At 36.0% G+C, this 19556-nt stretch overlaps 1 protein-coding gene across 17 annotated transcripts in view; it reads left to right on the top strand.

Moving 5' to 3' along the window:
* The window catches only part of LOC148952349 (uncharacterized), a 255070-nt gene that overhangs the window by 123005 nt on the left and 112509 nt on the right, over positions 1-19556 (top strand). For 9 of the 17 annotated variants that reach the window (XM_089089812.1, XM_089089816.1, XM_089089813.1 and 6 more), the window contains exons 3-5: positions 32-67; positions 9076-9111; positions 13236-13271. The exons of 2 other annotated variants lie outside the window; for them this stretch is intronic. In XM_089089812.1, the coding sequence (XP_088945938.1) occupies positions 32-67; positions 9076-9111; positions 13236-13271 (108 nt within the window). The remainder of the gene's footprint in view (positions 1-31; positions 68-9075; positions 9112-13235; positions 13272-19556) is intronic. 6 more of the 17 variants (XM_089089817.1, XM_089089808.1, XM_089089818.1 and 3 more) reach the window with 3 other exon arrangements.

The raw sequence follows: 19556 nt of genomic DNA, 5'->3' as shown, positions 1-19556 counted from the left end.
TTTTATCATATGAGTTTTTTTATTCTTGTAGGGCCCTCCTGGACCTCACGGAAGAGCTGGTTTTCCGGTAAGGGTACCTCAGTTTATAATTTTTTATTCTTTTGTTATTGTTTATATTTTGCCAAAACGTCTCCCAGGACGGGGGAGGGATATAAAAAAAAAATCTATCTCCAAATGTATACCGTTTTTGTCTTAGTGAGATACACTCAAGATTAGTAAAAATTTATTGATGCGATAATTGATTTAATTTTTGTCAAGTAACAACAATGGGTAGATATGGAAATTGTTCGTTAAAGTCGATGCTACAAAAAACTTTCCTGGGCCTATAGATTTGGAAAAGTATATAGTCAATGCCTTGTTTGCTCTATTTTAAAAACTATCATTTCTTGTACGTTTTTTTTTTTCAACTAAAACTTTTTACTCCATTCCCCTAAAGGAATCCATCATCAAACACTCGACAGTTGTTTATTTCCAGGGGGAGGATCAAAAATATAGACATAAAAGGCCTGTTAGATGGATCATAAGAAACATTTAAATAGAAGTCACACAAATCTCACATTTCTTTCTGTGTGTGTTTTTGGGGGAAGGGGTACGGGGAGTTTTTGAACATTTTAAGAATAAATTTAAGAATAAGTTTTGTTAATGCAACTTTATAAGGTAAAATTCAAGAGTGTAATCAGATTTCCTACAGTATATACAGTTGTCTTTTTTTGGTCTGAAACACCAGAAATTCTAGAACCAGAACTTCAAAAGATTGTAATACATACCGCAGGTACCAAAAAATGTTCTCATATTTTTGGATTTACTATCAGAGTTGCATTACCAAGATTCTCCGGTAGAATTAAATATTTCAATTTTTTCAAGTTGAACGGAAAAATTGAAACAGTCAGATTTTTAAATTTAAAATACCTGAATTTTGCAAGAAAAAAAAATTACAAAGAGCAACCTGAAAAACTGTGGATGAGTGAATGCTCATCAATATTACTGTCAACTACAAACGCTAAAAATAAATCCAAACAAGGGCACATTAGGTTTAAAAACATATGCTGAATTTCCATCAGATGTGTATATTGAAGTGGAAAGAGAAAGGAGTTTAGGTCCATGCCAACCCCCTCTCGGACTTTTTTTGGGATGTGAAATTTTTCTAGATTTTTCTAAATTTTCCAAATGATCCGTCTAATTTTAATTTTATCTTTTGAAATTCGTGCTTGCGTACCAGATTTTACGGCTTATTTTTATCCTGAGATGCTTGTGTAAACCTCTATTTAAGTTCTTTCTATATGCCCTTTTATATTGGCAGATGTAATGGTTTACGTAAATTCCAAAGATAGACGATAAACGTTGGTACATGGTCTTTATTAAATAACGTGAGAATACACATAGAGAAAATAAGGTAGCACAAGAACAATTAGCTAAGACGAAGGCGAAAGATGGACTGCCTTTAGAAATGCGCGACGAATGTCACTTTCCTGGAACGGAAGTTCCAGCCCTGGGAACGACCCCTTTCCCACGACTAGCTTTTAGTCCCAAGAGCTCCCCCTGGACCGCTATCGTTGACGCATAAATGCCCAACTAACTAAGAAAGGAGATACCCGGAAATGCTTCTCGAATTGATGTTAAATACTTTACAGATTCTCCCCCCTGTTTTAAGTTAAATTTTCCAAATTTGGCTTATCCCCTTCTCATTAAACCCCCAAACTTTAATTGAATTCAAAACATCCCCTTCCCAAATTATTCACTTCTCACCTACTAACATTCTACAGCATGAACTAGTAAACAATTACATAATATAAACACTACACAATACTTGCATAAGTAAAAACTTACATAGTATAAACGAACCACACTAACAACAGTAGTCGGAAACTGGATATTTTAACGCTTCATTTTTCTTTGTATACTTTAAAATAGACTTGTTCCCCATACCCCTGAATTTGATGAGGACAAGGAAAGTTGGGATTATGTATAAACTTTGAATTAGGGCAAAAGGAATGACCGGGAAAGGCTAATTAATCCTGAAAATACCAGCGACAAATAAATGAAGTTGCAGAAACTCTAAAAATAATACCATGCTGCAATGACGTTAAGATATTATTCCCAATAAAATCCTCGGGGTTTTATTGCTGCGGATCGCCTCGGTTTAGACCTATTTGGTTTTTCTCTACTAACTTGTGGTTCGACAAATGGCAGTACTACTGTTGATATCTCTACATAACTATTAGCGCTACGCATTAGAACCCCCCCGTGAGGCATCAATCTCATCTCGCGAGATATTACAACCAGCTCCCTTTCCCTGGGTAGCCAAACCGCCCTGAGAGGAATCAGTTCCCTCTCTCATTCATACAAAAAAAAAAACATCCCGTGAGTCAACGGAAACATCCCTCTGGACAACACAACCCGCACCATTTTACGGGGACGCCCGCCCGCCCTTCTGTTACTCACGACCATCTCGTTGTGCACCAAACAAAAACATACCGTGAGGCATCAGTACCATCCCACGGGACCTCAAAACCAGCTCCCTTTTCATGGGTAGCCAAACCGCCCAGCGAGGACTCCCTACCATCTCGCAGAGCAACAAAAAAAAAACCATCCCGTGAGGCATCAGTACCCTCCCACGGGACCTTAAAACCAGCTCCCTTTTCCTGGGTAGCCAAACCACCCTGCGAGGAATCAGTACCATCTCGCAGTGCAACAAAAAAACATCCCGTGAGGCATCAGTACCATCCCACGGGACCTCACACCCAGCTCCCTTTTCCTGGGTAGCCAAACCGCCCTGCGAGGAATCAGTACCATCTCGCAGTGCCTTCTCATTATCATTGAGTCCAAATTTCACCCTCGTCAGCGCATAAAGAAATTCATCGGAAAAAGAAGACGTGTCTCCTTTCCCCACTATCTGTTATATTTTTTCATATTTTTTTGCAACCTTATACCCAACACCTAAAAAAAAAAAAAAAAAAAAAAAAAATTCTGCACAATTATATAAAAAAAACCGTTTTTAGGACGGTATTAACCACTCCTTGAAAAAATTTATAGAAAAACTACCAATAAATACACCAACAACCCTGGCTTCTAAGGACACCCTAAATGACCTTCCTAATTTTTGCATCCTTCTATAGAATAGATATACCCTTTTCCTTAAATTGAGCCACGCCTACAAACTCTGCAACCATGTTGCCTATTATTTTGCCTGGGGTATATACTACAAGTAATCCACCTTTTAAACTTGAAAAATTTATAATCGTGGGATCCAGATTCCCAAAAAAGGAGCGAAACAAATCATGGGCCAACAATGACGCAAAGCTTTTGAATCAGACCAATTTAACAACAACTGAAATTTTTGTAACTTTGCAACAAACTCAATTTTTGTAACTTTGTAACAAATTTTGTAACAACTTAATTATTTTTCCACTTTCTGACTTTGTGAGTGGCGTTATTACTAAAAAAAAAGGGGTCAATTAGCGATCCTATTACTTGGGACTGTTGAGGCTGTTCTATTGGAGGATTAATTGGGGTGGTGCTCAGGGGAGTTGGAGGGTTTGTTGGGACCCATGTCTTGATCTTTTGAAGGTAATCATAAAGTTCATCTTGATCGAAATCAGGATCATTTGGGTCAAATAAAAGAGGTGGCAATATGCCATTTCCCCTCCACTGTTTTACAAAATCAAAAGCAACCTTTTTGTTATATCCAGTTTCCGCCGGATCGAGAATAGTAATAAAAACTGACATATTGAGATTAAAATTTGAAAAGCAGTTATTCTAAAAATTTAAATATTTGTTTTAAACACCGTTCTTTAATTACGGACGCTAAATTTTGGGCAATAACTTCACTTCTAACAGCAAGGGTATAATAAAATTTACTGGGTTGTTTAATCGTGGTAAATCACTTACGAAAGATAGTCCTTTCCAGATCCAATTGTAGTTGGTTTCAATTAAATCACTAGCGTCAAATGTAGTCACAAATGAGAATTAATTTTCGATTATCGAATTCAAAATGTTAAATTTTGGTTGGAAACTGTCAAATGTAGATCGCACGTCGACTGTATAAAATCATGTAAAAAAAAACACCAAACGTAGAATGGCTAAGTGAAGGTAGAAATGAACCGGAGACTCTCAGTTGTAGAAATTTGAATTAGTATGTAGAAGCTATCGCGAGGAAATCCATATTAGGCATTGTGTAACAGCCTATTTCAAAATGTTCATTTAAAAGAAAGTGTTTCTCAAGAAGGCGCTTTGAATAGAAAAAAGTTCAATACCTCGTAACATTTCGATGCCTTTTTATCAGTCTTTTGTAATATTTGCCGTTCAATATCACAAGCAATTTTGGTAGCGGGCGAAATAGCTCTTCAATATGTTGCCAGTATGTAGCGTAAGATGTCGTAAGTACTTACAACGGTCACTCAAATATCACTTGGAGGTTTTCCCCTAGTGGTATATGCTCCACTAATCTTAACCGCTGCCACCACTCTGTAAACCTATATTTAAGTTCTTTCTATATGCCCTTTTTATATTGGCAGATGTAATGGTTTACGTAAATTCCAAAGATAGACAATAAACGTTGGTACATGGTCTTTATTAAATAACGTGAGAATACACATAGAGAAAATAAGGTAGCACAAGAACAACTAGCTAAGACGAAGGCGAGAGATGGACTGCCTTTAGAAATGAGCGAAGAATGTCACTTTCCTGGAACGGAAGTTCCAGCCCTGGGACCGACCCCTTTCCCACGACTAGCTTTTAGTCCCAAGAGCTCCCCCCTGGACCGCTATCGTTGACGCATAAATGCCCAACTAACTAAGAAAGGAGATACCCGGAAATGCTTCTCGAATTGATGTTAAATACTTTACACTTGATAGGCCTTAGACTTAACAAAATGATTATATTACTATGATACAGGGTTAAACAAGGGGGAGCTCAATCACCCCCTCTAGATTTTGATTAATGCTATGTTTTACATCTTCATAAAAAGAATGAAAAAAAAATCCTTCCCCTCCTACAATTTTTTTGAGTTGATGTGCAGAACCTATACATTATAAGAAAAATAAATACATATTAATAAACCAAAGGGTTTTTTCAACTATAGCAATATAAAAGGGTGTATCCAGAATTTTTGTAGGGGGAGGGGGTTACAAATTTTTATTTTTTGGGGGGGGGGTTACAAAAAACTTCAAAAAACGCATAAAAAATTTGTTTATATTCGTTTTGAGTCGGACAAAATTTTGGGGGCAGGGGGTTCAAACCTTCAAACCCCCTGTACAGGCCTTGGCAATATATATGAAGTACTCATTTTACATTTGCTCCTTTGCACTTAATAATTCTATCAGAACTAGATGTTCAGGTATATTTTCTTTAAACTTTGGGCTAGCTTGGGACTGCCTGTATCCACCCACCAGAGTCACCTATGAAACAAAATGGGGTCTAGCTAAATTGTATCTAAAATTTGAATGGGGATTTTGGCAAACACTGTATAGGTCCATCGATAGATTTATTAACGCCCGCATACTTAGGAATTTTTTTAATCTCCAGAAAGCTGGGTCAATTAAGGGCACAAATAAAGTGATACCTTCATGAAGTCTAGGCCCCAGTATTAAACTCCATGGGTTTTAGCGCATAATGATCCCTGCGGTAGAAAACTAATGAATATATCATATTCAGCAATTTTTTTTAGTTCCGTGAAACTGGTTGAACTATTCCCAACAATGAAGCAAATAAATCAAAAAAAGATTTTGTGCCAACTGTCAGGTAAATTTGCAAAAAGTTTTATGAATTTATGTTTAAGTTTATTGTTTGTCGTGGTTTCTGCTAACGCTTAGGGTCATTTTATAATATTGAAAGTGAATAGGCGTTATGGCGAGATTGTCCCAAAACCCTGTGGCGAATCTTATTATTATCAGTTTGAGGATGTTTGGCTCCAATCAAGCGAGAAAATGATAGCCCTATTAGATATGACAATGATATATTTCTTTTTATCTAAAAGTGACATAGTATGCGAGTTGATTTCTATCTAGAAGTCCATCTTTTTCAATATCGTTTTACGCAGTATGTGGTAGTAATCGTGACGGTATCAAGATGCTTTTCATTACAAAGTTGATTTTGATGACGCACTATTGTGTCGGATGGGTTATAATTCAAGTTTGCAGATTTTTCGTTTGATTTAGATAAGGGCAGTATGCATGATTTTTTTTTTTGGGGGGGGGTGTACAAAAAACTTTAAAACACGCATCAAAATTTGTTTGTATTCATTTTGTTACATTTTTACGAGTCAGACGAACATTTCGGATGGGGGGAGGGCAGTTTCTCCCCCCCTGGATGCGGCTATGATTGAGATATAAAATTTCCGAACACATGGTGCGTATTGAATAAAACAGAAAGTTACTTTGTGTCCTTTAGCCCAGACTTTTGATGAAACGAAAAGTTACTGTGTGCCCTTAGCCCAGACTTAAACTTTGTTCTCATGAGTCATTTTGTAATCATTAAAACATTGGGTCATAGCATGAAGATCATTTGTAGCCATTTCGTTGACTAGACCTTTTTTTCTAATCACAAATCAATGGTGAAAAGCCAGTTATCTCTTACAACCAAACGTTTCTTCCAGAAAATTAAGGAGATTCGATACCATAAAGAATCAGACTATCTCTTCCATTAGAACTATTCCCTTACACAGAAATTCTTACGTATATGAAGGGGGTTGCCCCCTTCTCAACACCTCACTCTTTACACTAAAAGTTTTTAGTACTTTTGAAAAAAGCTTCCTATTGCTCTAATTAAGCGACCCTTCTGTTTCAGCAGTCGTTCTTAAAGAATTGGGACAAAATTCAAACTTTAGCGTAAAGAGCGAGGTGTTGAGGAAGAGGCAAACACTTCATACACGTAATAATTTCTGTTCGTTTTAAGTTCTAATGTTGCTCCTTACTTTCAGTTGAGAACTTGGTTTTTGAAAAAAACTTGGTTTTTTAATTTAATTTCTGATCGTTTTTTAATAATCCGAGGAAGTCTGGCCTCACCTCCACGGAGAAATACCCTCCCCACGGATATATCCTTTAGACAATTCCATCCCGGTGAAAATTTATCCAGGACAATTACCCTTAACAACTCCACGCTTAAAATTGAGACGGAAAAGAGAAAGCAAGAAATAAAAAAAAAAAACTGTATAGAAATTCTGGCAAATTCCCCCAGTATATAATTTCCTTTGACAAGTTCACCTCCTGGAAACTTTCCTTCCAATGGAAAATTCCCCCATGAAAAAATCCCCAGCAGAAAGTTCGTTTTTCCCCCCTAAAATATATGCATGCTTCCCAGTAACAAATACTATGCGTAAACAATGGGCAATTTTTATAACTTAAAGACCTTTCCCCTACGGATGTGGGGTGTTTAATTATATCCAAAGGCATAGTTATTGGGCCTTTCAACTATTATGAGCAAAATGAAAATCTTCAAATTTTAATGGAACGATTTTGGGGGGAAAGGTGTGGGGGAAGGGACCTATTTGCCCTTCAATCTTTTTGGTCACTTAAAAAGGGCACTAGAACTTTTACTTTTCGTTCGAATGAGCCCTCTCATGACATTCTAGGACCACTGGGTCGATACGATCACCCCAGGGGGAAAAAAACAAACAAAAAAAACAAATAAACACGCATCCGTGATCTTTCTTCTGGTAAAAAATACAAAATTTCCATGTTTTTGCAGATAGAAGCTTGAAACCTCTACAATAGGGTTCTTGGATACGCTGAATCTGATGATGTAATTTTCATCAATATTCTAGGACTTTTAGGGGGTATTTCCCCCTTTTTCCGAAAATAAGGCAAATATTCCCAGGGTCTTTACCGTTGATGGGTAAGATTGAACTTAATGAAACTTATATATTGGAAATTAGCATAAAAATCCGATTCTTTTGATATATTTATTAGTATCAAAATTCCGTTTTGTAGAGTTTCGGTTACTATTGAGCCGGGTCGCTCCTTACTTACAGTTCGTTACGACGAACTGTATGATTGAACGGCCTTAAGAGTACGGTTATTGTTGACAAGGATACTTTTTCTGCTCTCTTTATCACCAGGTCAATTCTAAAAAAGAGGAAAAAGAAGCTCTGTGAATTTTTCGTTAAGATTTACTGCGTACACACGATTGGGAGACACTCAGTATAATCTATTTCTGTAATCCCCCCCCCAAATGGCGTTATAAGAACATTGCCTACACTACGGCTACTTCTCAGTATAAGTTACCTATATTGAGCCATCCCATCTTAGGTTATGCTGATTGGAATAGCATAGCTAGGATTTCATTGAATGGGGTCCAACTTATTTTAGGAGGAGTGAGTCCAACTATTGAAAATTAGTTTCTTGTCTAATACGTCATATATTCTAAGAACACTCTGAATATTTCAGCTACACCCCTACTCTCACTTGGACTACATCATTGGCCTAGCCAGTAGGTTGACTAGGCCACTGGGTAGGTTTTGGGCAGACATGTACGCAGGAATATATTTCGGGCGAAGGGGATCTCAAAAGGCGTTAATCATGCGGAAAGTCTTTATTCCAGGGAACAAAGGCGGATCTAGAATTTTTTTTTTGGGGGGGGGGGGGACAAGGGTGCCAATAATTGACCAAATTGACAAGTTTATTTAAAAAAGAGTGAAAAAAGGAAAAAACGAAATGAGGGCACCAGAAAAATCTGGATCCGCCCCTGGCAGGGAAAGAGGCAATAACCTAAATTTCCTCTGGAGTGCGTGCCTGTTTGGTTGGTCGGTCGGGGGGGGGCCCTAGGATCCACACTGAAATTCGAAAAATAAAGTAAGATGTAGTGTTGGTAAAATGACCTTTTCCATCTAAAAAAAAATAGTTGAGACCCGCTTGAAACGGAATCCTTGCTGTGGCTACTGGAAGTAATTATACTTACTATTTATCCTTCCTAATATTGATTATAATTAGCAAGTGGGTTTTATTGACAATGTGGTGAGTTAAGTGGGTTTGGTTTGGTGTTGAGGTAAATTGAAACCTAGTTTAGTTGCCTATTTATCGTTAAACTGTGTTATAAAGATGATATCATTTTTAAAATGTTGTACTAATGATTTAATTCCAGGGATTACATGGCACCCGAGGCTACCCAGGCTTTCCGGTAATGGGCTTTTTATTCTAAATAATGTAGTACTTGATATTATAATGTTTGGAACTAACCCCTAACAAACACTTCATCAAATGTAGAAATTTCCAGTTGAGTATGCCTGTGATATTTGTCTTAAAATATTCCGTTGGTGTCACTTGCTCACAACCATTAAGATAGGCTTTATCAGAATTTAGATATAAATTTACTCAGAAAACTGTTGCTGGTTTAGTTGAATGACAGAAAGTAATTAGTGACTAACAGCCTGCTAGAAATACCAATTATCAGATGCATATTTAATTAACGCCAAGTTGGATATGGTGTTTCTATAATCTAAAAATAGTTGTAGTAAATGAAGGACTAGCCAAATAAGACAAATCTAAGAAAGAAGGATGAGGCCAATAATAGACAGATAAAGTGCCGATACTTTCGACCGATGTTGACGGCATATCTTCAACACGGAAAAAAGGAAAAGGAAGAGATTTGAATTACAAATATAAAAAACACAAGAAAAACAAGGTAAATAACCAGGAAGACAAAAACTAAAAAATTAGCAAACGAAGACGGAAGATCAGGAAAATGTTTTCTTTAATATCTCCCTAATTGAATACATTTGCAAATGTATTCCATGCTTATTTACAAAAAAAAAAAAAAAAAAAAAAAAAAAAAAAAAAAAAAAAATTACAAACGAGCATCTTTTAGACAGTCCAAAGGAATCTCCAAAAAGAAAAAGCAACTAAAGGATTATACTCATTTGCAAATAGCCTGACTCTTTTGTCGGTATTAAAGCTGGAATTTAAGCTTTTGTTCAAAATATACTGGGTGGCGAACATGGTTCGCCAGTCTCATTTAAATGACGTCAAGTATTGCTATTTTGGCCATCTGTGTCAGGTTTGAACCATTTGTCACAAAATCCAGACCATCTTTCTCAAATTTAAACGAACAGTACCGTGGAAATCTGATTTTACTTAAGAAAGAGTGATTTTCATTGGCTGTTAGTGACGAATTGACTAAAGGCGTGAAATACAACTTTACCTTTTAATAACTACGTCAGTAGAATACGCTGCTCATTGCTTGAAAACTTTGTCATCCGATCCCTGTCATCTAATCAGAGGCCATTTCACGATCCTTTTGGTTCAAATTTGGGACTTCTGGTACAGTCTCTAACACCTGCCATACATGAGCATGCGCATTGATAGTGCGCAAGCACACTGGTCCAAAATAGTGATACTGAGGGCTTATGTTTTTAAAATAATCGTGATATGTGTTGACCATGTTTTACACCCTGATATACGCCGATATAAAAGCTTTAGACAATAAGCTTTGGTCGCTATTGATGGTCTGTTTCCTTGTTTTGTGATTTCATAACCTTGGATTTGCCTTATGTATTTTTTTTCTTCCTGATTGACGGAATTGCCCTTTAAAATTTTCTTAGCAACACGGTTGTACATAGCATCAGTATAGCCAATAATATAGGGTGAGCTCAACATTTTTCTGGGTGTGTGCTTGAAGGTGGGAGGTTTCTGATGATAAAATTAGTTCGAGTATTTACATCCAGCAGTATTATCGGGGAAGGGGGGGGGGGCGTAGAATATAATTCAAAAGGCGATGTGTGACTTCTTTTTTATTCTTTTTCAGCTTAAATTTATATCCATCCCCTCAAAATAAGCAAGTTGAATCACAATCTTATTTGAATCAGAAGACATATAGACAGTCTTTTTACAAAAAGTACAATATTCTCATTTCCCATAAACAGAAATAGTTGGGATACACTGCTTTTGACATCAGAACTTTGTGTAATGTATTTTATTTACTGTAAAGTAAACTATAAGAATGAAAATTGTGAGGAAATGAATATAATCATCCAAATTAATCGGCAATTGGTTTGCCAAAACAACAGACATTTCTTTCAAGATACCATTGCTTCATAATATAAGAAACAGCCAACGACCTAATACTCATCCTCCAAAGAGGACAGTAACGAAAAGGGGGCCGTAACCATGTGTGCCACCGAAGGATCAGGGAGGCTTAGAGTAACCTTTATTTCACCAGTAGCCAGTCCTTAAATACAGTCAACACGCTGAATCCATTTTGTCTGCTATTCTAATTTTCTATAGAATGGCCTGTTTTGTACCATAGCGCCTTTTGAGTTTACGCCGCTGGCATCGCTGGCTATACTTTATATTACACGATATGTACGGGACGGGATAGCTAATTGGGAAATCCACAGTGAAACACAAAATCGTAAATATAATTTAGTATGCGATGTAATATAATACACGATATAATAAGTATTTAATATAATACATATTATAAACTAAGATATAGAATATACATAAATTAGATAGCAATTAAATGACTAAGTAATTAGTTAAAATATAATAAATAAAACTGTATTTGAATTAAATATAGCGAAATATAGAATGTTAACTCCATGGTTAAATATTTAGAAGTTTAATAAACACGTCAGTTTATTCGTTGAAAGACTGAAACAGTAAAACCTCTAAACGTTTTCTGCAATTTTTTTGTGTATTAGAATAAATATTTTAAAAATTAAATTACATCTTCCAGTTAATTTTTGTTGTGATTTCATAGTTTTTCGGAAGGGAAAATGGGTCCAGAAGAACTTTTTCTGTCAACCTTCCTTCGGTCATTATCAAACAAGTATCTGACAATGAACTATCATAAATTGGCTTTGTTCAACCTCTCTTCTTTTTCCCAAAACTGTTATAACTAAAACTGTAGTGGCTTCGATATTTGTAAAAAGATAAAAGTATGTATCTTTTTTTCAGTTTTTCATGTCAGCTTGTAATCTTAAATTAGCAAAACAGGTATAAAAATGCAAGAAAACCTCCCGAAGAAACACAGCTTACATAAAAAAGTTATTGGATACAGAGGTATTTAAGACAGACATGTACGAAACGATTTATTTCGAAGGGGAAGACCAACGTCAAAAAAAATAAAAAAATAAAAGTGGCCTATGAATAAAACGCTGAAAATTAGAAAAATGTCAAGATTTGGAGCGAGGGGAACAAACCAATAAGCCCCCAAACACATGCTTGACCAAAGAGCTATAGCACATCATGACCGTTTAATACGGGGTTTTATCTTTATACGTTTACATTAAAAAGAATAAAAATTTCCAACCATGAATAACAATTTCCGAGATCAGAAAATAGAATAAGAAAGAAAAATTGCTGGGCTCCATGGGGTCTAAGAATGCAAAGATTTCTAGCTTATTACTTTTCAAGGTCTCTTTTTACTTTGGCTACGAAACGAATTTATTTTCGGAACGAGCAACATAGAAACCAACTGTAAACCCTTTTTTTCTGGGTGACTTTGACGCCAATTTTTTTTTTTTTTTTTGCTTTTCTTTTTATATAGATAGAAAAAAAAATCCAGCCAAAAATTACAGCTTTCGAGGCAAGAAGGAGAATAATAAAAAAATCACTGGGCCTCGTAAGGTCTAACAAGTGTCCCTGTTCATACTGTTAAAGATTTCCGGCTTGTCTCTTTTCAAGGTTGCTTTTTACTTTCGCTTGGAAGAAGTTTATTTTTTTGTGGACAAGTAATAAAGAATCCAACTGTAAACCCTTTTTCTGTGTGAGACTGCCGCCAAGTTTTCCTGTTATTTCTTTACGGCGTAGATTGTCAATTTATTGCCTTTTGTTTTGCACTAGCCTAATTTGTCTGCTTTCTTAAAATCCACCAAAATTGTTGCAGCACTGAGGCATATGGGCGTAACTGGTGACTTGGCAAGGTTTGAAAAACTAATTTAATGTCAAATGTTCTTCTTCTTCCTCTTGATCTTGCAAGGACTATGCGTTTCCACCTCACCTGGCATCTGAAATTCAGATGTTAAGTGGGAGTTAGTTTAACCACAAACTCCCCAGACGTCACGGTGGATGCCGAATTTTATCACATATCTTATATTTCTATAGGTAAATACCGCATAATATTACCAATTGAATTGACTAGCATATATACCCCCGATTGAGGGTAGTCCCTAACTCCTGTAGCTCAATCCTAGTTACGCCTATGCTAGCACAAGGTGATGGCTTTCTGTAAATAGCACCCCTTACACTTAATACGTTATTTATTGTATTAACAATGCTTGACAGTGTCCTTTGTGTTTTCAGGGACCTATAGGTCTGGATGGGCCCAAAGGGGATGCGGTAAGTTAATATTTATAATAATTTTTACCTCTATATTTGAAATACTTTCCTCTTAATTTCCTCATAGAGTTTAATATTGATGTATTGATTTCCTGATCAATACTTACTAGAAATAAATATAACATTTTATGAGTGAAAACTTCTCAGGATACTTATAATAATAATAAAAAAGAAATACCAAAAGGCAGCAGAATCAAGAAGGTAAAATATTCAAGTCAATATCGCACTTGAATATTGAAAACTTGAACCGACTTTATTAGAGTTTGTATCTGAATCTAATGTCTCCTTAAGTTTGTTTAAATTCTATTTAAATGTGTTTTTTTTTTCTAAGATAATAACTTTGGTTTTGAACTATCGGCAATATCTAGAGAAAGAGAGAGAGAGAGAGAGAAAGTGAGAGAGAGAAAGAGAAAGAGAGAGAGAGAGAGAGAGAGGGAGAGAGAGAGAGAGGGAGAGAGAGAGAGGGAGAGAAAAAGAGAGAGAGAGAGTAGTGATGAGAGAGTGAGAGATAATTTTTACTTCCCGTTAAGGGTAATCCCTTTGCTGTTCTCTTGTTCAGTTTTCATTTCAACGCCAATTACTTTTAATTCAACGGAACTATGGCTGCGTTAGAAGTTCTAAGGCTAGAGAGATGAGAAGAGGATAGATGAGGAGAGAGAGAGATGAGGATAGACCTACAAGCGTCGTAATTATATTACTTTTCGTGGATATCTACAGAAGCAAGTTGACTCTGCGCCACAGTAACTACTCACCGTAGCACCAAGCAGCCTGAGGTCAACACAGCGTGCTCCTCCTCCGTACCAATATATGTGTCATTTAATAGGCTTTAACTTCCTCGAGGGGCACCGATCCTCAAGTTTAACTGCAGCACCGTTTGCAGTCACGGTTCAGGTTAGGCAAACCTGTGAAAGGCGGACCCTGACGCCACTATAAGGCCACGCAAGCAGGGTTTCCTTTTTGAGGATAAGGACATAGGAAGGAGCTTTTGACAGAGTGGAGATCTTGAACTGTCTCAAAACACTCTAACAGCTACAACCTTATGGTTACTCAAAAGACCTCAAATGACAAAACATAATTTATGCAAGAAAGCGAATTTTTTTCAGATGGCCTACAGTAACCTGTTTGAAAAAGCTCAATCGAAAGCTCAGTTTTTCAGCTATTCCTAGAATTGGGAAAAGAAGACGAGAATGATCCCAGACAAACTCAGAATATTTAGATGTCTTAGAAAATCAATTGAGAGCACACAAAGTCGATCTGGTCTGATAGGTTCAAGCAGGCTGGCTAAATGCCCCGCCATAATTTTTCAATGAATGATAGGCTTGGTATAAAAGGCTGGACCTACTCCAGTAACGTCTGTTGGTGGTAGAACTCTACTCTACTATAAGCTCCTTCCCGCGTTCCTATCTTTGGATGAGAAACCCTCCTACGCAGCCTCATAGCCCCGTCGGGAAGGACCATTCTCGTGTTTGCCTAAACAGAACCGTGACTACGAATAGCGTTGCCGGGTGACCTTGAGGACTGGTGCTCTTCGAGGTGATTTTAACATAGTAAACATCACAGCGTTGTCCTGGACTTTAAGAAATGGATAGTTCTTTTGGGTTTTGTTTGTTTTGATGGGTATTTATGTGATTTGTAATATCCTACTTGTTGTTGTTTATTGTGGGCTGCCTTCCCATGTAGTGACTAAGATGGACCGAGACTTTCACAAAGCATCCATTGGACTGAAGGTCCTGGGGACTTTGTGCATTCTGATTAAGTCCCTGGATTGCAAGAGTGGAACCGTTTCTTTTCATGACGACCTAATCGCTTCAGTGATTTAAGCAAAATAAAAATTGCAACACGGACCATTTGACGCTGGAAGATAACCAACTTATTGGTTTTGGTGTTTTGCCTAATGAATTTAGAAGTTTGAACTGGCCTTGTTAGATGTTTAAAAACTTGTCTTCTAGGATTAGGGCACATGAAGTTAGATAATGTAGAAATTATTTTTTAAGGTAGGTTGGATCAGATACAAAGGTAGGGAGTAAAGCTCACGACGAATAAGAACGCTTTGAAGGGGAGGGTGTTAATAATAAAACTCTAGTTGCACAGTTTATGACTCAAGTGTGCAAGGTATATTTCATAGTGGTATATACCACTGGTAAGCCAACTGACTGAGACTGTAATGACTTAGATGAATTCTGCATGGAGCCGAATGAATTGATAGGCAAGATTACAGACAGAAATAAGGCATTTTTATCAGGTTATTTCAAAGTCCAGGCTGGTACTAGTAAGGTTAGATAGTATTCTAGTTTAGGCCATGTAGGGAAGATAAATAGTAACGATTTTCTAGACTTGAAATATAAAGTGCTTTAGGATATTTTTACGATATTAAAAACAACCCACTATTCTTGTTTTTATGCGCGGATTTTGTGTTTTCAGTAAAACGCTAGTTGTGCATAGTCATACAAACACAGGAAAATATTATTTGTTGCATAGGTTGCGAAGCAATACTTTTTCTTCGTTTTAAGCTTCAACTTCCCTCTTTACTTTTATCAGAATTTTATTTTTAAGCTCATTATGGAAACAGGGCTTGAATTAGTCATAAGGAAAGTGCTGAGAAGAGATGGTCAGATAATTTTCTTAGCATGTGAACTAGTGGTAAAGTTGTAGGAAATGATTTAGAAAATAATGAGAAAATTTCATTTAATTTACGAATGATAGAATATCTATTTAATGAAAGGGAGCTAGAAAGTATTAGAAGGATGAAAGAATGATTAGGTTTAAAATTCTGATCCTATAGTAACAAGATTTTTAACTAAGTTAGAGATAAGAATACTCCAAAATTGTGATTAGGATTTTTGAGAAAAGGAAAGTACGGTTAAAAAACTAAAAACTAAACCCCTTAGTAAGAAAGGATATTTGAGTGAATCTGGTAATTAGTGAGTCATTTAGATTGGTTCTGTTTGGAAGCAGTCGCTTAAATCGCAATTAATGAGAATGAAGAGGCGTTGTTAGATAACCCAAGATTGACTGAATGGGTTGTTCTACCTAGGTTTATTAGTAAGGATGATGCATGCAGTGCAGGTGTAAAAAGTGAAATAGCCAAGGTGTAATGTGTTCTTAATAGCTGAAAAAAAAAAAGGTTTGGAAGAATAGGATGGTAAGTGCCAGAGCTAAGATTAGGGCACTACGTGCCACGGAAACAGCAATGATCAAGTATTGCCCTGAGCACAGTATAAAGATATAGCAGTAAGTTTACCGCAGATAATTTCTGGCTCTTCATTCTCGGTGCGAACAAACAGCTCCTCCCACTTCTTCTTGCATTAGCGCGTACAAATAGCTCCTCTCATTTGATATGCCATCAGCGGTCCAATTACCCTGGAACACGTATTTTGGCAGAAACTTTCTCAAAATGCCTTTGAAACCAACTTGAGACTTCGAAACCTACTTTTAATTCCTAAAAACATCTAATAATAACATTGCACTACTAATTACCGATTTTCATATATGTATTGGAATAAATTAATTTAAGATTAGTTTCTTCAAAATTTAGTGTTCCAATGTTGAAGCCAAGTTTCGCGTTCAAGAGAAATCTGACTTGTCTACTCGTGAAAAGATGTAATGTCGCTTATGTTTCTACGTTCTCTGGAGCACTCGCACCTAGGTCCAGGTTTTTATAATGGGTGATATAGGGAAAGATCATACTGACTATAATTTATATACTGTGGCCCTGAGCTATTGGGACTTTGAGAAGTTGAAGAAAATATGCTTGATGGTTTCTAGTGGGAAATTTCAAGGCTAGTTTTAGAGTTTCATTTGAGCGGCTGTTTATCAAAATTGCTGGGAGCAGTCCGGTTGGTGAAGTGAGGAACTACCATAATATTAGTGAATATTTTCGCCATACCCCCAATGAGTATGTCAGATACATCAAACGAATAATTGAAAAAGTCTTAGCTTGTCGAATCTTGCTGAATTATACAATGAAAAGGTACTTCATACCAATCCACAAATCTTTTAACTTCGTTCATATTCATGTACAAAAATGCCGGTTATTGAAATATATCTCAACAAGTAACTGTTCCTTGTCAAAATTTTATTATCTATTTTCGCTGCACTTAGACATTGAGTTGTCTATAGCGCTTAAATATTCAAATAGTCTATTAAAGCCACTTTTATTTGGCATCCTCTTAACTTTTAACTATCAATCTGTGAATAATATTGAAGCATTCAACTCGCTTGTCAAATTCACTTTAAAAAGTTGTTCCGGACTTGAAAGTCTTGTCTTTTGTAGGTGTACGTGACTCAGGACCGTGAGTAGGTATGCGTACAGGTAGGGAAGGCCTCCATTAGTTATATAATAAGTTTTCTACATGTTCTCTTAATTCTCATAAAAAAAATTGAAGAAAAGGCCTTCAATTAATATTCTTTTTTGCCTTTTAAATAATTAACATTCCCCGGAATAAACTTTTAAGCATGTGTGCAATTCTACATCTCTGATATATATGTGCAAGATTTTCATCTACTGTGCCTCCCTTTCTGTATACTTTTCTGTATACTCCCTTTCTGTATACCTACTTTAGGTGTGTCAGAAGAGATTCCATTATTTTTTCTTTTTTTGATAATTTTGTAAAATGGTAAAGAAGACACAAAAGAATATGACCTTCAAATAATTGGTATTCTCTTTTAACTTCTAGATTTATTAACTGATCAAATGTTGTTTTTCGATGTATGTACATTCCTTTCCGCGGTACTGGTGCATTATATTTCACCCAGTGCTATAGACTGTACAAGGAAACCAGACATGGAAACCCGTTAAACGGGTATTTGCTAGATCAATTGATTGCAAAGCGTAATTTCTTATTGCGTTTGCAATATTTAAACTGTTGTTTTTGGGGTTAAGGGGGGAAGGTACCTAGGTTAGGTTAGGTTACGTATTTAATATATGCTATGTTTTAACCCCCACCCTCCTAATGTGCAAATATATAGCCCAAATTTGTTTCTAAACTATTATATTTTCATCCTATTTTATTTTATTTAATTAGCATTAACAAAACTTGACTTCTTTCGTGTATAGCGGTGGGCGAGATACAATGCACCAGTACTTTCCTTTATTATAAATATTTGGCAGGAGCAGTCTTACTCATCCTAAAAAATTAATTTAAAAATTTTGAGCCAAACATTTATAGCTGTACATTAGGCGTTAGCTTTGAAAATAAAACGTTTTGTTGAATTATATCACCTAATATGCAGTTCTTTTAAATTTAACCAGCTTACAAAACATCTTAACAATAAAATAATAATAATAGTTTAATTAAAAACCAGCTACAACCTGAATCCCTTGAAGTTTCAACCCTTCAAATGATGGTTTTGTTCACATCTCCAGACGGATCAAGATTATGTTCCTCCCACCAGAATATACCTGAAAATGAAACACGCAACCCAGGATCAATATACATCTCGAGGAATGTTTTGACCAAAGTCTCACATAAAATTTTGCTTAATGATGGCTTTAAAAGCTTTTAACTGCCTGATAGCTTTAGCAACAACTATTGACTTAATCAGCAGCCGTACAATTATTATCAGAATTTTGCGTGTATGTTGTGGATTAAATGAGCCATTTCAGAAACTAATCTGATGAAAAAACATTTTTTTTTTCTAGGTTTTAGCGTCAATGCGCTTGAACGATCTTTTAGTTTATTTTCTTTTATTTATTTACAAAAAAGCACACAAAATGAAATACAACAATATAAAAAAATCCATACTTCGACGAAGCTTAAAGTTCATATGGGAGCCAGTTATTAAATAAAGTAAAAAACGCAATATTTCAATTAATTTTACTTTCAAGTTACAATGAATTATACTGCCAAAATATGCTGGTAAGTTGTATCTAACCACTTTGTTATGGAGTCACTTTTGATAAATCTGCATTAAGATATAGGCCAAAAATTATTCTTATATCTTCCTTTAATTTAATTGACCTACTAGTGTTACTTTAATTGACCTACTAGAAACCAACTTAGTGGGCCTTCCCAATGACAAAATGCTTTTTGTCCCCCCTAGGACATTAATTCTCGTTTTTTGGGAAATCCCCTTTTGGGAAAACTACGACCACGCAAAAATAAGAGTAAATCAGTCACCCTGACCCTAAAACAAAATAACTAATTAAACAAGTTAAGTCGATCAATTTGGCTTCTGAATGGCTCATTTATTGCTTATTATAAATTTTCTTTCTACAATCCACTTCCATATTTTTCTTTTCTGTTTTTATCAGCTGCGATACATTTATGTCTTTGCATTAGGCCA

Source organism: Artemia sp. Qi Xiang Cuo, chromosome 5 (assembly GCF_049724085.1).
Source record: "Artemia sp. Qi Xiang Cuo chromosome 5, ASM4972408v1, whole genome shotgun sequence".
Taxonomy (NCBI): domain Eukaryota; kingdom Metazoa; phylum Arthropoda; class Branchiopoda; order Anostraca; family Artemiidae; genus Artemia; species Artemia sp. Qi Xiang Cuo.
This window is presented reverse-complemented; position numbering and strand designations above follow the sequence as displayed.